A 16,798-nucleotide genomic window follows, 5' to 3' on the forward strand; every position below is an offset into this window, starting at 1 on the left:
TCTTCTTTTTCTTGCTACTCTCTGCTTAAGAACATTGTGAGGAGAAGGAGTCCTTTTGAACAATGTCTGTTCCTTCAACAAATATTTGTGGAACATCTATTATGTACAAGACACTCTTCTTTGTGCAAGGGAAAAAACAGTAAACAAAACAGACCAAAAATAAAATCCCCACCACTGTGAAGGTGACATTCTACTGAGTGAGACAGACTATAAACACAATGGATAAATAAATTCAATAATACATTAGAAGATATGTGCCGTGCCGCTGGGGGAAAAGGTGAGGAGGTAAAGAGGGTGACCTTTGCTGGGGGCAGAGTGATCAGAGTAGAGTTTTTCAAAGAGCTGTCAGAACAAGTGCTTCAAACACTGGGACAACTGAATGAAAACTAGCTTTTGGGGTGAAGAACATTAGAGGGAGAAGAAATAGCAAGTGCAAAAGCCCTAAGGGAGAAGTCTGCCTGCTATGCTCAAGGATCAAATAAGGAAGCCAGTAGGGTTGGAGTGGAGTAAGGCAGTGAGGGTACAATCAGAAAGGTGGGAAGAGGCCATTGCATGCATCTGACTTTTTACGATGAGTGAAAAGGCAGGGGAGTGACACAATGAGAAGCATAAAGCAGGAACCACATGATCTGATTTATGTCTTAATAAGATCACCAGGTTGGCTATGCTAGGCAGGAAAATCTCATAGGAGGCAGCAACTAGAAAGAAGGCATTATTACTAATTGACACAGAGAAGATGGGGGCGGAGCAGGTTTTAAAAGCAACAAGAGTTTGAGTCCAACGGATGTCAAGTGGAAATGTCAAACTAGAGCATAAGATAATTATCTGATAAACAAGCAAATCGTTTTTTAATTTCTTATTACTTTTATTTCCTATTATTATTCTTTATATGGTTAATACAAGTGCCTGCAACAATGTATATTCTTACATTCTTCAATAATCTAAGAATATATTAATTAGCTAATAGTCACAGGAATTGTGCATACATGTGTGTATTTCCTATACTTGAGTCCCTAATTTTAATCTACAGAGTGCACCACTTCTAAACAGATTATTCTTGAAATAAACTTGTTATTCAGTCCTTGGGACACATTTTCTCATAGAAACAATGTTTTATTTGTGTGATTCTAAAGCAATCTACAAAAAAATCTGTTTCACACACAAGGAAGTTGACTACAGTACTGAGAAGGATCACAAAATCTTCACCACTTCTTATGAAGCTTAGTAAACCAAGATAACAACAAACATCTCCATGTTGGCCTTCACAAACACTTTGGATGATAAAACAAACATATTCTTTTCCCTAGTCATCCTTGGCCATCACCAACATAATAAGAAGGATGAGCTTCCTCTTTTCTTGGCTTGAATACCAATTAAAGCATTCCTACTCTCTATCTATCACCTCTGGGTACTAAGATATTAATCTACAGCATCTCTACATTTCTTCCATCACATTGAAGTGAGTTTTATAAAACTGATGCAAAAGAAGGTAAAAGGAATGGAAGTGGTCTATCAGGATATGACCCACAAAAATCAACTATCATTTAGAACATTCTCTGTATGACTAATCTGGAAATAACCAGAACATAATTCCACCACTACCATCCTAATCCCCGTAGCCTAGGAATAGGAAGTCCTAAGAAAGAATTCTAAGTGATGGCACTCAGATTTTTTTTTTTTTTTCCAGAGCAATCTGGAGACTTCCCTGTCAGTCCAGTGGTTAAGACTTTGCATTTCCAATGCAGGGGACATGGGTTTGATCCCTGGTCAGGGAACTAAGATCTCACATGTCACACAGTGTGGACAGAAAAAAACAAAATTTTTTTAATTAAAAAAAAAAAAGAGCACTCTGATTATGGAGGCTGTCTGATAATACTGAAGGCAGAGTTAAGGAAGACCTGTCTCTAGAAAAGACACCTCCCAGGAAGACCACCACTCATACGGCCAGGCATCTAAGAGCAGTGTGTAAGGAGAATACTACCAAGTCCCTCAAACATCTTAAATAATAAAAATTACATTACAAAGTTAGATTATCTACCTTTTAAACAGAGGTGGCTTCAACTGATTATCTGGGAAAACTCTAGCATCAAAAATAAAGGCCTATGTTAAGACAACTGTACTCCAACATAAAATAAAAATAAATTTAAAAAAATTTTAAATAAAAAAATTTTATAAGGCCCAACTTCTAACGGTCAACTGCTGCTGCTGCTGCTGCATCGTTTCAGTCGTGTCCGACTCTGTGCAATCCCACAGATGGCAGCCCACCAGGCTCCCCGTCCCTGGGATTCTCCAGGCAAGAACACTGGAGTGGGTTGCCATTTCCTTCTCCAAGGCATGAGAGTGAAAAGTGAAAGTGAAGTTGCTCAGTCGTGTCCGACTCTTAGTGACCCCATGGACTGCAGCCCACCAGGCTCCTCCATCCATGGGATTTTCCAGGCAAGAGTACTGGAGTGGGGTGCCATTGCCTTCTCCAACAGTCAACTAATGTTCATTAAATAGCATAGGAAGTAGAAGGTGGGAAATCTGTCCTCAAAAAGGAGATTTAATACACTAAGGATAACATAATCTTACTTCTCAAATTATTCTTACAAAAACCTGTTCAAATACAATGTCCAATGCATTATCAAAACATAACACAAAGACATAAGATATTATGAGAACAACTATAAAAAAAATGAAAAGACACTATGAGAAAAAAAAACAGATAAACTCAATAAAGTCTCCAGATACTAGAATTATCAAACAATAACCACCCAAAAAGAAAATCTCTGCATGCTTTGGCCAGAGATAAAAATGAGAAGCTTGAAAATTTGGGCAGGGAACTAAAATCCACAGTCATAACACAGCAAATTTGATGTGTTTTTCTAAAATATATTCTTTAAACATTTAAAATACCCTGAATTCATCTTACAATTTGTATTAATTTAATTGGCATTTTTCATTCTAAGTGGTATGCTGTAAGGGTATCATAATCAATGGCATCTACATTTGCATAATATAGTACATTAGTAATCATTTTAAATATAAGCAGATTAAATGATTCAATTAAGAGACAAATATTTCCAGGCTGGTTTATAAAACAAAACCTACATGTAGGTTGTTTAGAAGCATATATCTAAAACATAAGAATAAAGAAAAGTTCAAAGTAAAGGAACAGAAAATATATACTACCTCAACCAAAAAAGAAAATCTGTGGAAGGTATATTAGTATCAGGCAAAATTGACAGTCCTATCTAATGCAATAAAAAAGGAAATGAAAGACATACATATTAGGAAAGAAACAAAACTGCCTTTGTGGATTTCTTTCTGTGGTTGGATTGCCACAGCTCATGCCTAGACCCATGCCAAGTGTCATACCAGCCCCTCTTGCCCAAATACTACTCCCCTCTGGGCAGAGGGTACTGGTGCTGAGATGGGGGGATAGCACACATGTAAAGGGAACAAAGCGGGCTAAGACCCAACCCTCAGAGCTTGTACTCTGGCAACTTGGGACCAAACCCCACCTCCAATAAGGCAATATTGGCCACAGAGCAGAGAGGAAGTGCCATCAAATAAATACCCAGCTCTAGCTCCAGAACCCCAATCTTCTGTCCCAATCCCCTACTGAGGTGATAGCTATCAGCATACCCTGAGGAAAGATAAGATTTGTATTCATGACAAATCCAGCTCTTCCACAAAAATACAAATGACCTAATTTTTTTAACTGGGTCACACATCACACTAACAAATTGAAGAATAAAAACCATATGATCATTTCCATAGATGCAGGAAAAGCTTTTGATAAAATTCAATATCTATTTATGACAAAAACTCTTCAGAAAGTGGGCAAAGAGGGAATATACTTCAACATAATAAAGGCCATATTATGATAAATTCACAGCTAGCATCCCAATAGTGAAAACTTGAAAGCATTTTCTGTAAGCTCAGGAACAAAACAAGGATGCCCACTCTCACCACTTTCATTCAACATAGTTTTGGAAATCCTAGCCATAGCAATCAGAGAAGAAAAAGAAGTAAAAGGAATTCAAATTGAAAGAGAAGTAAAACTGTCACTCTTTGCAAATGACATGATTCTATAAACAGAAAATCCTAAAGACACTACCAGAAAATTACAAGAGCTCATCAATGAATTTGGTAAAGTTGCTAGATACAAAATTAATGCACATAAATCTGTTGCATTTCTATATACTAACAACAAAATATCAGAAAATGAAATTAAGTGAACAATCTCACTTACTATCTCATCAAAAAGAATAAAATATCTAGGAATAAGTCTACCTAAAAAGGCAAAAGACCTGTACCCTGAAAATAAGACACTGATGAAAGAAATTGAAGATGACAAAAACAAATGGAAAGATATACCACATTCTTGGATTGGAAGAATCAGTATTGTTAAAAATGACCATATTCCCCAAAGCAATCTACAGATTCAATGCAATTCCTATCAAATGATCAATGGCATTTTTCATAGAACTGGAACAAAAAAAAATTTTAACTTGTATGAAAACACAAAGACCCCAAATAGCCAAAACAATCTTGAGAAAGAAGGATAGAGCTGGAGGAATCACACAGCCTGGCTTCAGACTATGCTACAAGGCTACAGTCATCAAAACAGTATGGTACTGACAAAAAAAAACAGACATATAGATCAGTGGAAGAGGATAGAAAGTCACAAAAATAAGCCCACACAGTTATGGTCAATTAATATATGATAAAGGAGGCAAGAATATACAATGGATAAAAGACAGTCTTTTCAATAAATGGTGCTGGGAAAACTGGACAGCTATATGTAAAAGAATGAAATTAGAACATTCTCTAACACCAAAAATAAAGTCAAAATGGATTAAAAACCTAAATGTAAAACCAGATACTATTAAACCAGATACTCTTAGTGGAAAACAGAACAGAACACTTGTTGACATAAATTGCAGCAATGTTTTTTGGATTCCTCTTCTAGGGTTATAGAATAAAAACAAAAAATAAACAAAAGTAGGACTTAATAATCTTTAAAGTTTCTGCACAGAAAAGGAAACCATAAACAAAACAAAAAGACAACCTACAGACTGGAAGAAAATATTTGCAAATGATGCAACCAACAAGGGATTACTTTCCAAAACATACAAAGAGCCCATACAGCTTAACATTAAAAAAAAAAAAAAACGCCTAATCAAAAAATGAGCAGAGGACTTAAAATAGATATTTCTCCAAAGAAGACACACAGATCACCAACAGGCACATGGAAAGATGCTATATTGCTAAATATTAGAGAGATACAAATCAAAACTACAATGAGTCATACCAGTCAGAATGGCAATCATTAAAAAGTCTACAAATAATAAACACCGGAGAGGGTGTGAACAAAAAGAAACTCTCTAATACTGTTGGTGGGAATGTAAATTGGTGCAACCATTATGAAAAACAATGTGAGGATTCCTTAAAAACCTAAAAATAGAGCTCCCATAGGATCCTGCAATCAATCCCACTCCTGGATGTATATCTGGAGAAAACTCTTAATTCAAAAAGATACATGCATTCCAATTTTCATAGCAACACTATTTACAACAGCCAAGACATGTAAGCAATCTAAATACTCACCGACAGATAAATGGATAAAGATGTGCCGTGTGTGTGTATGTATTTATGTGGTATGTATATATGTATATAATGGAATACCATGAGCCCATAAGAAAAAATGAAATAATGCCATTTGCTGCAACATAGATGGACCTAGAGATTATCATATTCAGTGATGTAAGTTAGACAGAGAAAGACAAATATCATATATCACATTTATGTGAAATCTAAAAAAAATGATACAAATGAACTTATTTATAAAACAGAAACAGATTCACAGACAGAAAGCAAATTTATAGTTACCAAAGGGGAAAGGCAGAGGGGAGAAATAAATTAGGAATTTGGAATTAACATATATACACTCTTATATATAACACAGGTAAACAACAAAGACCTAGTGTATAGCACAGGGAGCTATATTCAGTACCTTGCAATAATTCATAATGGAAAAGAATCAGAAAAAGAATGTGTGTGTGTGTGTGTGCATAGAGCTTCCTAGGTGGTTCAGTAGTAAAGAATTCACCTGCCAATGTAGGTAAACACAGGAAATGTGGGTTAGATCCCTAACTCAGCATGATCCCTGAGAAGGAAATGGTAACTCACTCCAGTATTCTTGCCTGGAAAATCTCATGGACAGAGGAGCCTAGTGGGCTAAGTCCAGGGGGTCGCAGAGTTGGCCACTACTGAGGGACTGAGCATACACACACATATACGCATGTATCTACAAGTGAATCACTCTGCTGTTCTCTTGAAGTTAACACATTATATTAACTATACTTCAAATTAAATTAATTTAAATGAGATGAATTAATCAATAATTAGAGTAGGGTTCTTATATCATTCAGATGAAAGAAAATTTATACTGATGCTTTACAGAACATGGAAAATGATTTCCTCCCAGAAATTTGAGTACTGATGAGCAATACATTCATTGTTTATTTTTAGCATTAAACAAATGTTCAATAAATGGTTTTAAAAAAGAAAAAGGAAGAAGAATAAAAAGAATTCAGTTACTCACGATGCTCCTGAATTCATGATGCAGCTCTTTACAGGACAGTGACAACCTCTCCCATCATCATGACTCATTCCAAGGTTATGACCCAACTCATGAGCAACAATGGATGCAAATTTCTCCACTGGGATCTGCCCAAACTGTCCAAACACAGGAAGGTATTAATTAAGTTTCTGAGCAAAAAGGATTATTTTTTTGTTTGCTTCTAAAATTACTTTTTCACAAAAGGAGATTCACCACTACAATGTTGACAGCTGACATGATAAAGCAAGCAACCACCATCAGACTGTAAACACTGCAGTCTAGTAAGAAACTGGTGTGACTTAACATACTGATGATGGAGATCGACCATTTAAGCAACAGATCAGGAGTGTCAATAGATCATTCATGGTGGTTGATGGGAAAACAAGCTCATGGTTCTAACTTAATTTCCTCAGATGGAGTCTCTGTTCCTTAATTCATAAAAAGTGAGGCATTAATGATCACATAATAAGTATTAGAAAACTTAATCCAGTCTCTAGGGCAAGAACAGATCTTCTATGGCCCTTATAACACTCAAAATATTGTTGTAAGGACTAGGAGAGGAAATAAACGATTGCTGGACATTTCATAATGCAAACATACAAAGATGTCAAGAAGAAAACATACCACGTTAATCCCACCCGCATGGCTTCTTGAACAGACTGTCCCCACAAATGCCATTCCCGCAGTCCCACCAAACCCTCTTTTCCTAAATGAAGAGAACAGGGAAAAGTTATAAAATGTACTTGAGGAGAAAAAAGGTACACGTTGCTCCTATTTCTTTGGGTAATCTTAAACTAACTGGTAAATCTATAAAAACTGGGAGAAAAATAACAAAGATAAATAGCACTTTAAAAATCAGAGTTCAATTAAAGCCTTATCTTTTTTTTATCTTCAGAGAGTGAAAGTTGACATCACAAGTTCATTTTTCAGACAAATGAAGATATACATTAGATATATCAAACCAACTTGTTTTCTACCTTTTAGATGAAAAACCTTCCTAAAATGCATTATATTTATTTATTCAAAAATTCTAGTGAAAAGAGACAGATAACAAACTCAATGGCATATTCATACAGGAGGCTGCGAGGAGGGAGCACAGAGAACAGAAGAGTCAGGATGGTCTCCAGGTTACTCCTTGAACATCGGGAACACACCTGTATCTCAGGACCTGGTCCCTGTGCCTTCCCCAATATACACCCATAACACTCCCTCACCTCCTTCAGGTCTTTACACAAAGGTCATCTCTTCACTGAGGCCTTCCTCACCATGCTATTTAAAATTTCAACCTCACTCCTCCAATATTTCTACCTCTACGCTCTCAGCTTTATTTTTCCTCTTTACCATTTATCGTTATTTAGCACACTATAAGCTGTTAGGGTAAAACCCAAACAAAATTTTTGGCTGACCCAATATATATACTTATTTATCTTACAAGATAAATCTCCTTCAACACAGTATGAATTCCATGAGAGCAAGAATTGTCTCTTTTGTTCACTGCCATAAGCAAGGGCCTAGGCTATACACATAACAAACATCTTTTAAATGAATGAATTAACCATTCTCTGGGACACCTGACCAGCCAGGACAAGAGGCTGATACTGACATAAGGGGATTGCTATGGAAACATTTTAGCCAGATCACCCTGTAGTGAGCCGCATTTATGTCCTCAATGCTTCAAAAAAGGCTTTTTAGTATCCCATTCCCAACTACAACCAATCAGGGATTATCAGATATCTGAGAAACACCTCTAACATGGCAGTCGAAGACCAAACAGAGAGAGACAGCTTGGTAGGTGTGGCTGGGCAAAGCACAGGGAGTGCTTGTTGTCCGTTCCTTTTGGTCTTTTGTGAACAAGAAGGCATACTCACTGTCGGGCTTTGAGGACACTTCTGGGTACAATTTTACTAAAAATTTATTGAAATGTCGGGATCAAGCTTTTGTGGTTATGGGGTCATAAAAATCCATGTAGGCATTCTCAGTGCCTTACTCTAAATTAACTCATATGACAAAAAAAATAAAATAAAATCAAGGGAAATTTCACCTCAGAAAAAATTATTTTAGGTACCATTCAACACTGAAGGAGGGAAAAATTATTACATAAAATATTTTTTGGCAAAAAGTCAGCCTATCAACCAGAAAATTTCTAAGAAGAATAAAAATTTTTTTATATTTTAAGTGAGGGTTTTGCTATAAGCTTTTGGAATATATCTGTATTAACTAATCATATAAGCTTAAGTTTTATTATAGTACCATGAAAATGCTATGTAGAAAAAAGAAAAATGTTTAAAATATATCAGAAGGATGGCAAAGAGACTTTAAAAACACTATTATATCCATGAAATAAGAATTTGACTAAATAAAAATTTTAAGGGAAACAAAAACAGCTATTAAGCATTAAAAATAAGACAGCTGAAATGAGAAACACAATAAAAACCTTAGAAGGTAAATTTAAGTAAATATCCCAGAAAATAGAACAAAAAGACAATGAGAAGAAAGGAAACAAAAGATAAAAAATTAGAGGACAACCACAAGAAACTCAACAGCTGAGTAAAAGGAATCCTTGAAGGAATGAAGAATAAAAATAAAGAGGATGAAATCACCTACAAAATAATTTGAGAAAAATTCCTAGAACTACATTTTCAAGACTGAAATTACCCACTAAGAACACAGCACAAGGAGTGATAGAAGACCTACACCAAAGCATATCATCAAGAAAATTTAGAGGTCTGGGAACCTCTAGAGAAGATCCTACAAGTTCCCAGAAAGGAAGGAAAAAAAAAAAAAAAGGCATATACTAAAAAACAGGAAACAGAATGCATTAAAGTTTCTCAGTGAAGTTGTACTGAGATAGAATTTACGTACAAAAAAATTCACCCATTCTAAAGTGATTTTTTAAAAAAAAGAATGAATTAAGGCTTCTCAACAGTAATTTGGAAGTCAAAAGACCAATGGCCATGCCTTCAAAATTCTGAAGGAAAAAGATTTCATGCCAAAAATGTTAGACCTGACAAAATAACCTAAAATGTATAAAACAAATGAAAAAGCACAGCCCTGAAACAATGAATTACTTAAGCACTAGGATAATCAGAGGTCAAATTGAGATAATTTTTTTGAATTAAAGTATAGTTGATTTATAATATTTTGTTTCTGGTGTACCAGAGATAATTTTTAAATTCTGTTTTGAGATTGTAAAGCACATTTCTGACATGAACAAGGTCAGAACTTTTTTCTTTCAATATATCCTTTCACAAGAAGAAACTAGAAAACACGCCATACTAAAATAAGGAAGTATACCTGGGAAAGAGGAAGAGGACGTGGGATAAAGATCACAAGAGATCCAACAGACAGGTCTTATTAGAACACTGCACTCATTCTACAAATCAAACTTTTTCCTCATTTAAATGAATGCTCAAAAACTTTAAGAGAATATGATTGCAAAAAAAAGAAAAAAGCAAAAATTATTATTCTGACCATATCATAAAGAGTACCTTTAAAAAAAATCACTTACAGAATTAGCTGTGCACTGTCATGTCTCCGACGTGTTATAAGAAACTTTTCCCGCCACTGTACAAAGTTCGACAACACGTCGCCAGCACCTCCAGCCATACTGATCAGATTTTCATTTGTCCAAATCTCAAGCCCAACTAGCACAATTCGAATATTTAACATAATGTACATCTGGGAAGAAAAAAATAAAAATATACAAAATTTATTAAAGAATATGAAAACAATTCCTGGGTATATATCTGAGAAAAACAAAACACTAATTTGAAAAGATATATTTAACCCAATGTTCACAGCAACATTATTTACAATAGCCAGGATTTGGAAGCAACTTAAGTGTCTGTCAACAGATGACTGGGTTCACACAAACACACACAAATGGACTATTACTCAAGCATAAAAATGAAATTTTGCCATTTACAACAGCATGGATGGACTTGGAGGGTATTATGCTTAGTGCAATAAGTCAGAGAGAGAAAGACAAATACAGTACGGTGTCACTTATAGGAGGGCTTCCCTGGTAGCTCAGTGATAAAGAATCTCCCTGCCACTGTAGGAGACGTGAGCCAGGAAGATCCCCTGAAGAAGGATATGGCAACCCACTCCAGTATTCTTGCCCGGGAAATCCCATGGACAGGGAAGCCTAGCAGGCTACGGTCCATGGGGTTGCAAAGAGGTGGACACGACTTAGTGACTAAATAACAACATCATCACTTCTTGGTGGAATCTAAAAAAAATACAACAAACTAGTGAATGTAACAAAAGAGAAACAGATTCATAGATACAGAAAACAAACTAGTGCTTACCAGTGGGGAGAAGGAAGGGAGGGTATACAGGATTAAGAAATACAAACTATCAGTTACAAGGATATACAAGCATATACTGTACAACACAGGGAATAATAGCCAATATTTTATTGGGTTGGCCAAAAAGCTCTGTCAGGTGTTTCATAAACAGGTATGAAAAAACCCAACTGAACCTTTTGGCCAACTCAATGTAGTAACTATAAATGGAGTTTAACCTTTAAAAATTGTGAATCACTACATTGTACCCTGTAATATATATAATACTGTACATCAACTACACTTCAATAAAAGTAATATAATAAAGAATATGAGAATATCTTTGAACTTATAATTAAGTAACATACTTACTTAAAAATAGGATTCCTCTTTATCAAAAATGTTTCCTTCAATATAATGGAACTCTAACTTTTCAAGGGTCTGAGTTTCCTCATTCATAAAACAAAAGTAACAAAGGTTTGAAATCCTTTTTATCTTCCCTTCCAAAAGCTGACAAACTCTGGATATTTAAAGTTTTTGGTATTTTGGTTCCAAACCTTTCCCTAAGTACTCTTGCCTGGAAAATCCCATGGACGGAGGAGCCTGGTAGGCTGCAGTCCATGGGGTCGCTGGGAGTCGGACACAGCTGAGCAACTTCACTTTCACTTTTCACTCTCATGCCTTGGAGGAGGAAATGGCAACCCACTCCAGTGTTCTTGCCTGGAGAATCCCAGGGACGGGGAGCCTGGTAGGCTGCCGTCTATGGGGTCGCACAAAGTCGGACACGACTGAAGCGACTTAGCAGCAGCAGTAAACTAATGAAAGCTTATTTACTGTTCACCTTTAGTTCACTTAATATAAATATTCATACATTTCACTATAGAAATATCAATGAGTTAGATTACAAGGTGCTACCCCAGGATCCTTCTGGAGGTGTAAAGTAATATCAATACATAGTGAACTACATGTTATACATATACTGTATAGTGAACAATTTTACCTTTCTAAACTCTTATCTAAAATTATAATGACATGCACCCCAAAGGTTTCAGATAAAGGTTTATAAAACTCATCTCTATTTCACAGAGATACTGTGAGGAATAAATGAGTTAATAAATATAAGTCACTTGGCTCAGTTTTTAGTACATTATAAACATTCAATAGGACATTATCACTATCATCATCATCATCATCATGTTTGGTATTCATATTCATATTATAGATTAAATTTTTCCAAAGACAAATGTGATACTGTATGACAATTGTCTTTCTGTGTCTGACTTCACTCAGTATGATACACGATCTTATATGTGGACTCTTAAAAAAAGAGGGTACAAATCAACTTATGTACAAAACAGAAGTTGAGTAAGGTGGGGGAAATCAAACTTATGGTTACCAAGGGATAAGGGGGGAAGGGATAAATTAGGAAATTGGGACTGACATATACACTGCATATAAAACTAACAAGGATCTATTGTATAGTATAGAAAACTCTATTCTCTGTAAAGGCCTATATGGGAAAACAATCTGAAAAAAAAAGAGTGGATATATGTATATGTATAACTGATTTACTTTGCTGTATACCTGAAACTAACACATTATAAATCAACTATATTCCAATAAAAACTTAAAAAAGGAACATTAATTCTTCAATATCTCCCACTAGATGAACAAACTCTAAAATCTCAAATCAAATCCCTCCCTCTTCTCTCTCTCTCACACACACAGAGTCATATATGGTTTCAGAGCAGGAGACAGCCTTATTTAAAATAAGTCTCTTAGCAAAAATTCAAAGATCTCTGAATAAATGCCAGAGAACCTCAGTCTATCTATTGTGAAATAAAAGTCATATTTTATGGCAAGACAAGAAAAATTTACACATAAAAATTTTTCTCTGCCCTTTGGCCTCCTCTCTCACCCACTGTGCATTTGTATATCTGCATAAGGCATGAACCAAATCTCTCCATTGGCAGAAATACCTGCTCAACCATAAACAGCAGCATTCTCCTAACATCAAAAAGGCAACTCCTTAAAGATAACATTCCTTCTTGACCTTGCTAGGGCCATGATGATGCTTAGGTCTGGATTGTGTAAACTGTCAATAATACCTCATTGAATGCACATTCCTCTGTCTCAAAAAAACTTACATAATTGTGCTTTGACTTCTAATGGGAAAAACAGTTCTCAGAGCTTTCTGAGATGCTCTTCCTGGGTTATAATCCTCATATTTGGCTCAAATAAACTTCTCATTTCTTTCTTAGATCAACTGATGAATTTCTCCTCAACACTAAAGATAAAGTAGATGCTAATTTGAAATCTCTTATTTGTCTCACTCTCTCTAAAATTATACTTTCCTTTTAAACATAGAAAAGTTACAAAACAAATTCGAGAGCAAACCCCAGAAAGACTGAGTTACTTATCCTCTAGAATAATCAGAGCCCCAAATCAGACAATTTTAAAATTCTATTCAGAGGCTGTGAGAGGAAAGGACAGAATAATCCCAGCTGATAGAAAGTAAACTTACACTATCCAAGTAGTTTGCTAAACTTATCATCTCTTCTCGCACTGCAGTCTGGTTTTTTCCCATGTTATCATACTAAAAGGCAAAGAAGAAAACTCATGATCACCAAAGCAACATAAGAAAAAAAATTCTATAATCTCAAGATAAGAATCCAAATATTTTATTTAAACCATTTTCTACCTATGTGGGGAAAGTAATGAGAAAAAATATTTCAAGTCTCCTTTTTTTATCACTTGTCCATCATATTCTACTGGAACCTTTAATACATTATCAGAGACAGAGTTCATGCTTATTCACATTCCCTTATGCTTCTTTCTACACTTGAGGATAATGAACCTATAATGAACAAATAAGAATACATTTCTATCTCCTAAAAGTATGGCTTGTTATTTTCCAGTCTATATACAATAAGGGTTTTTTTAAAAAACCATAAAGATTCTCAAAACTGCCTCTGCAGATTACAAAAAAGGACTTGTCAGCTGTGTTAAGTTTCTGCAAACAATTTGGTTCACAGCAACAGCAAAGCTGGCAGAAGTCAGATAAAACATTTCAAATAATCTATAGGTTAAAATATATAGCAGTTATATATAAAATTAATAATCTTGTAAATGCTGAAATAAATACGTAACTTTTCTTAGCTGAGTAAAGCACAGTCTTAAGTATAAATAAGGAAAATGTCATGTGTTATCCTGTACAATGAAATAAATAGTAAATGCTAAGCTGACCCATTCTCCTCTGTTCCCTTCGAAACTTATCATCTAAACTCTGCTCCCTCCTAAGAAGGGAGAAGTTTAACATTTGCAAATCACCCAAAAGAAACAGTGGAAAAACATCACCAGTAAAAATAAAGGTAGAGGTAATGTCAGTGCTACATTCAGCTCTGGACATATTATGAATATCATGTATAAATATTACAGGGAAAAGTCATTTAATAAAAATCAATACAAATATATTTCATATTTCCTTCATGGGATCCTCACTTCTCACCTTCTTTTTATGAAAAAAGAGAAAAACTGTCACCAATCCTACCTTTTCCTTCTCTACAACAATGAACAACTCTACATAGCGGGTCTGTGGCAAGATGTCTCTTTTTCTCTGTCAAAAAACACAAACACCATAAAGGAAAGCAAAAAGTTAAAAGACTATATCTTCAGATTACATATAAGACGACTACATATAAGACTCCTATTTTTAACACACGATGATCTTATCACTTGTTTCATGTCTGCTAAGAATTTCATAAAATGATTTTTAACACATCCTACATCAATAAGGCAAAAAAACATGTGTTTTTAAAAGTGATATATGCCATCTGTAGTGCTCTGAGAAAAATCCTAAAGATAATATGAATTATTCAAGTTTCCAAAGATGAATTATTGATTCTCTAATATCAAAACTATACACACATACATGTATATTTTAATTGGATGACCTACTACTCTGTCAAGAGTGGAAAAAAGAATATCTGCTAATAACCCAAGAAGGAAGGACAAGGTCTGCACTTTATTTTCTTGTTCTTGTCCTTTATTTTTTTCCTTCCAGTCTTATTGAGTTACAATTTGCACTGACATATAAGGTTGCTACTTTTAAAAAATGAGTAGCTTTGTGATTTTCAAAAACTTACATAAACTGTGCATATATGCTCAGCCACTCAATTGTGTTCAACTCTTTGCAACCCCATGGACTGTAGCCCGTCAGGCTCCTCTGCCCATGTGATTCCCCAGGCAATAATACTGGAGTGGGCTGACATGCCCTCCCCCATAGGATGTTCCTGACGCAGGGATCAAATCCACGTTCTCCTGCATCTCCTGCATTGGCAGGAAAATTCTTTACCACTACGCCACATGGGAAGCACCCAAGTAAAGTATAGAATGAGCTAAAATTTAAGTGTTTTCCAATGACTAAACTTAAAAAGAACCATCCAAGAATCAAAAGAATGAATGTCAGAACAGATGATGAAAACAATGCCATAAATTAGTATAAATTAATTAAAATACTCTAGAAGAGGCACAAGCCTCTTGTAGAGGCACAGGGACATCATCTCATTATAGAGAAAGCTGCCTATGTCTGCAACTGAGGTTCCTCTGGTCCCAGAAACAGCTCAGATTAAGAGACCCCTGTCAAGAGGAGGAAGTCAAGGAATCCTAAAGAAGTCTCAAAACAGGGATACCACGAGTGCCCCAGGAAAACATCTGAGATCATTAAAGTCCTAAAACTCAATCTCTCTCTTTCCCTCTCTGTCTCTCCCTCTCTCTCACTTTAGAGCTCCAGTCTGTGTAAAGGGTGTTAACATTAAAAAGTCCACTGCTCTCTCAAAGTCACGGTAATGGATTATTAGAGAGCAATGACAAAAAGAAATATAGTTACTGTTTAAGACTTAAGCCCTCATTTCCAAAACACAGAAGTCTGACTGTACTCAACTTGGTGGCAGGAACTACATATTACTCATCCTTTTATCCCCTGGTACCCATCACAATGTCTGGCACAAAGCTGGCAAAAACACAGTAATAACAGGTATTGGTTTAATGCACAAATACATGATTATTTTTAAACCTGAGTCAGAGCCATGAAGAAATACATTAGTTCCTTACTCGAAGTAGCTGAGTGATGCTAGGATGCTCCTCTTCTTCATCCTTTGTGGTTTCTTCTTCCATAACTTTGTTGGAAACCCCACATTTCAAAGGCTCTTGGTGGACATCATCCATTCGATAAAAGATGTGCTCAAAATGAGAGCTGTTCTGCAGGGGTTCAATCCCATAACTCACATTTTCTATATGCAGCAAGCCTCTAAGTGTTGTATTACACATAAACAGTTTTTTAGGATGGAAAAAAAAAAAATACACAGGAAAAGGAATTAAGAAACATGAATTCAAGTCCTAATTCTTAACATATGTAAGAAGGGATAACATGGTGTTGAGAAAAATAGAGGTTTTAGAGTCGGGCAGCCCTAAATTAAAAGCTCAAGACAGCTACTAACTGGCCTGAAAATTACTTAAGCCCTCTGTGAGATCACTGTATAAAGAAAGGCAATTCAGAATAGTGGCTTAAAGTGTGAAGTCTGGAGGCCAGAGGACCAAAGTTTGAATCCTATATGTTTCCTACTAGCCTTAGTAGACATTCTCCCTAGAGTTGTCCTAAACACTATTTAATGAACGCAAAAAATGCTTAGGACACTGCCTGGTACACAGTAATTGTTCTACAAGTGTCATAGCTTAGATGGAGATCATACTCATCGCCATCTCATATAGTTTGCTTGAGAATTTAAAGTAATATTTATTAGTTCAATCAATCATGTAACCAATCAACCAGTCCAGTGTGATACTGCCAGGTCCTTCATAAATTTAATATTATTATCACTTCACTTGACACATGGTATGATTT

General features: G+C 35.5%; 1 protein-coding gene across 1 annotated transcript in view; it reads right to left on the reverse strand.

Moving 5' to 3' along the window:
- Window positions 1-16,798, reverse strand: part of ADAM9 (ADAM metallopeptidase domain 9) — a 92,584-nt gene that overhangs the window by 46,090 nt on the left and 29,696 nt on the right. The window contains exons 6-11 of the mRNA XM_025278242.3: window positions 16,009-16,204; window positions 14,447-14,512; window positions 13,421-13,492; window positions 10,119-10,288; window positions 7,235-7,316; window positions 6,593-6,726 (exon numbers count right to left, since the gene is read on the reverse strand). Of these exons, the coding sequence (XP_025134027.2) occupies window positions 6,593-6,726; window positions 7,235-7,316; window positions 10,119-10,288; window positions 13,421-13,492; window positions 14,447-14,512; window positions 16,009-16,204 (720 nt within the window). The remainder of the gene's footprint in view (window positions 1-6,592; window positions 6,727-7,234; window positions 7,317-10,118; window positions 10,289-13,420; window positions 13,493-14,446; window positions 14,513-16,008; window positions 16,205-16,798) is intronic.

The sequence above is a fragment of the Bubalus bubalis genome, chromosome 1, assembly GCF_019923935.1.
Source record: "Bubalus bubalis isolate 160015118507 breed Murrah chromosome 1, NDDB_SH_1, whole genome shotgun sequence".
In the NCBI taxonomy this organism is placed as follows: Eukaryota; Metazoa; Chordata; class Mammalia; order Artiodactyla; family Bovidae; genus Bubalus; species Bubalus bubalis.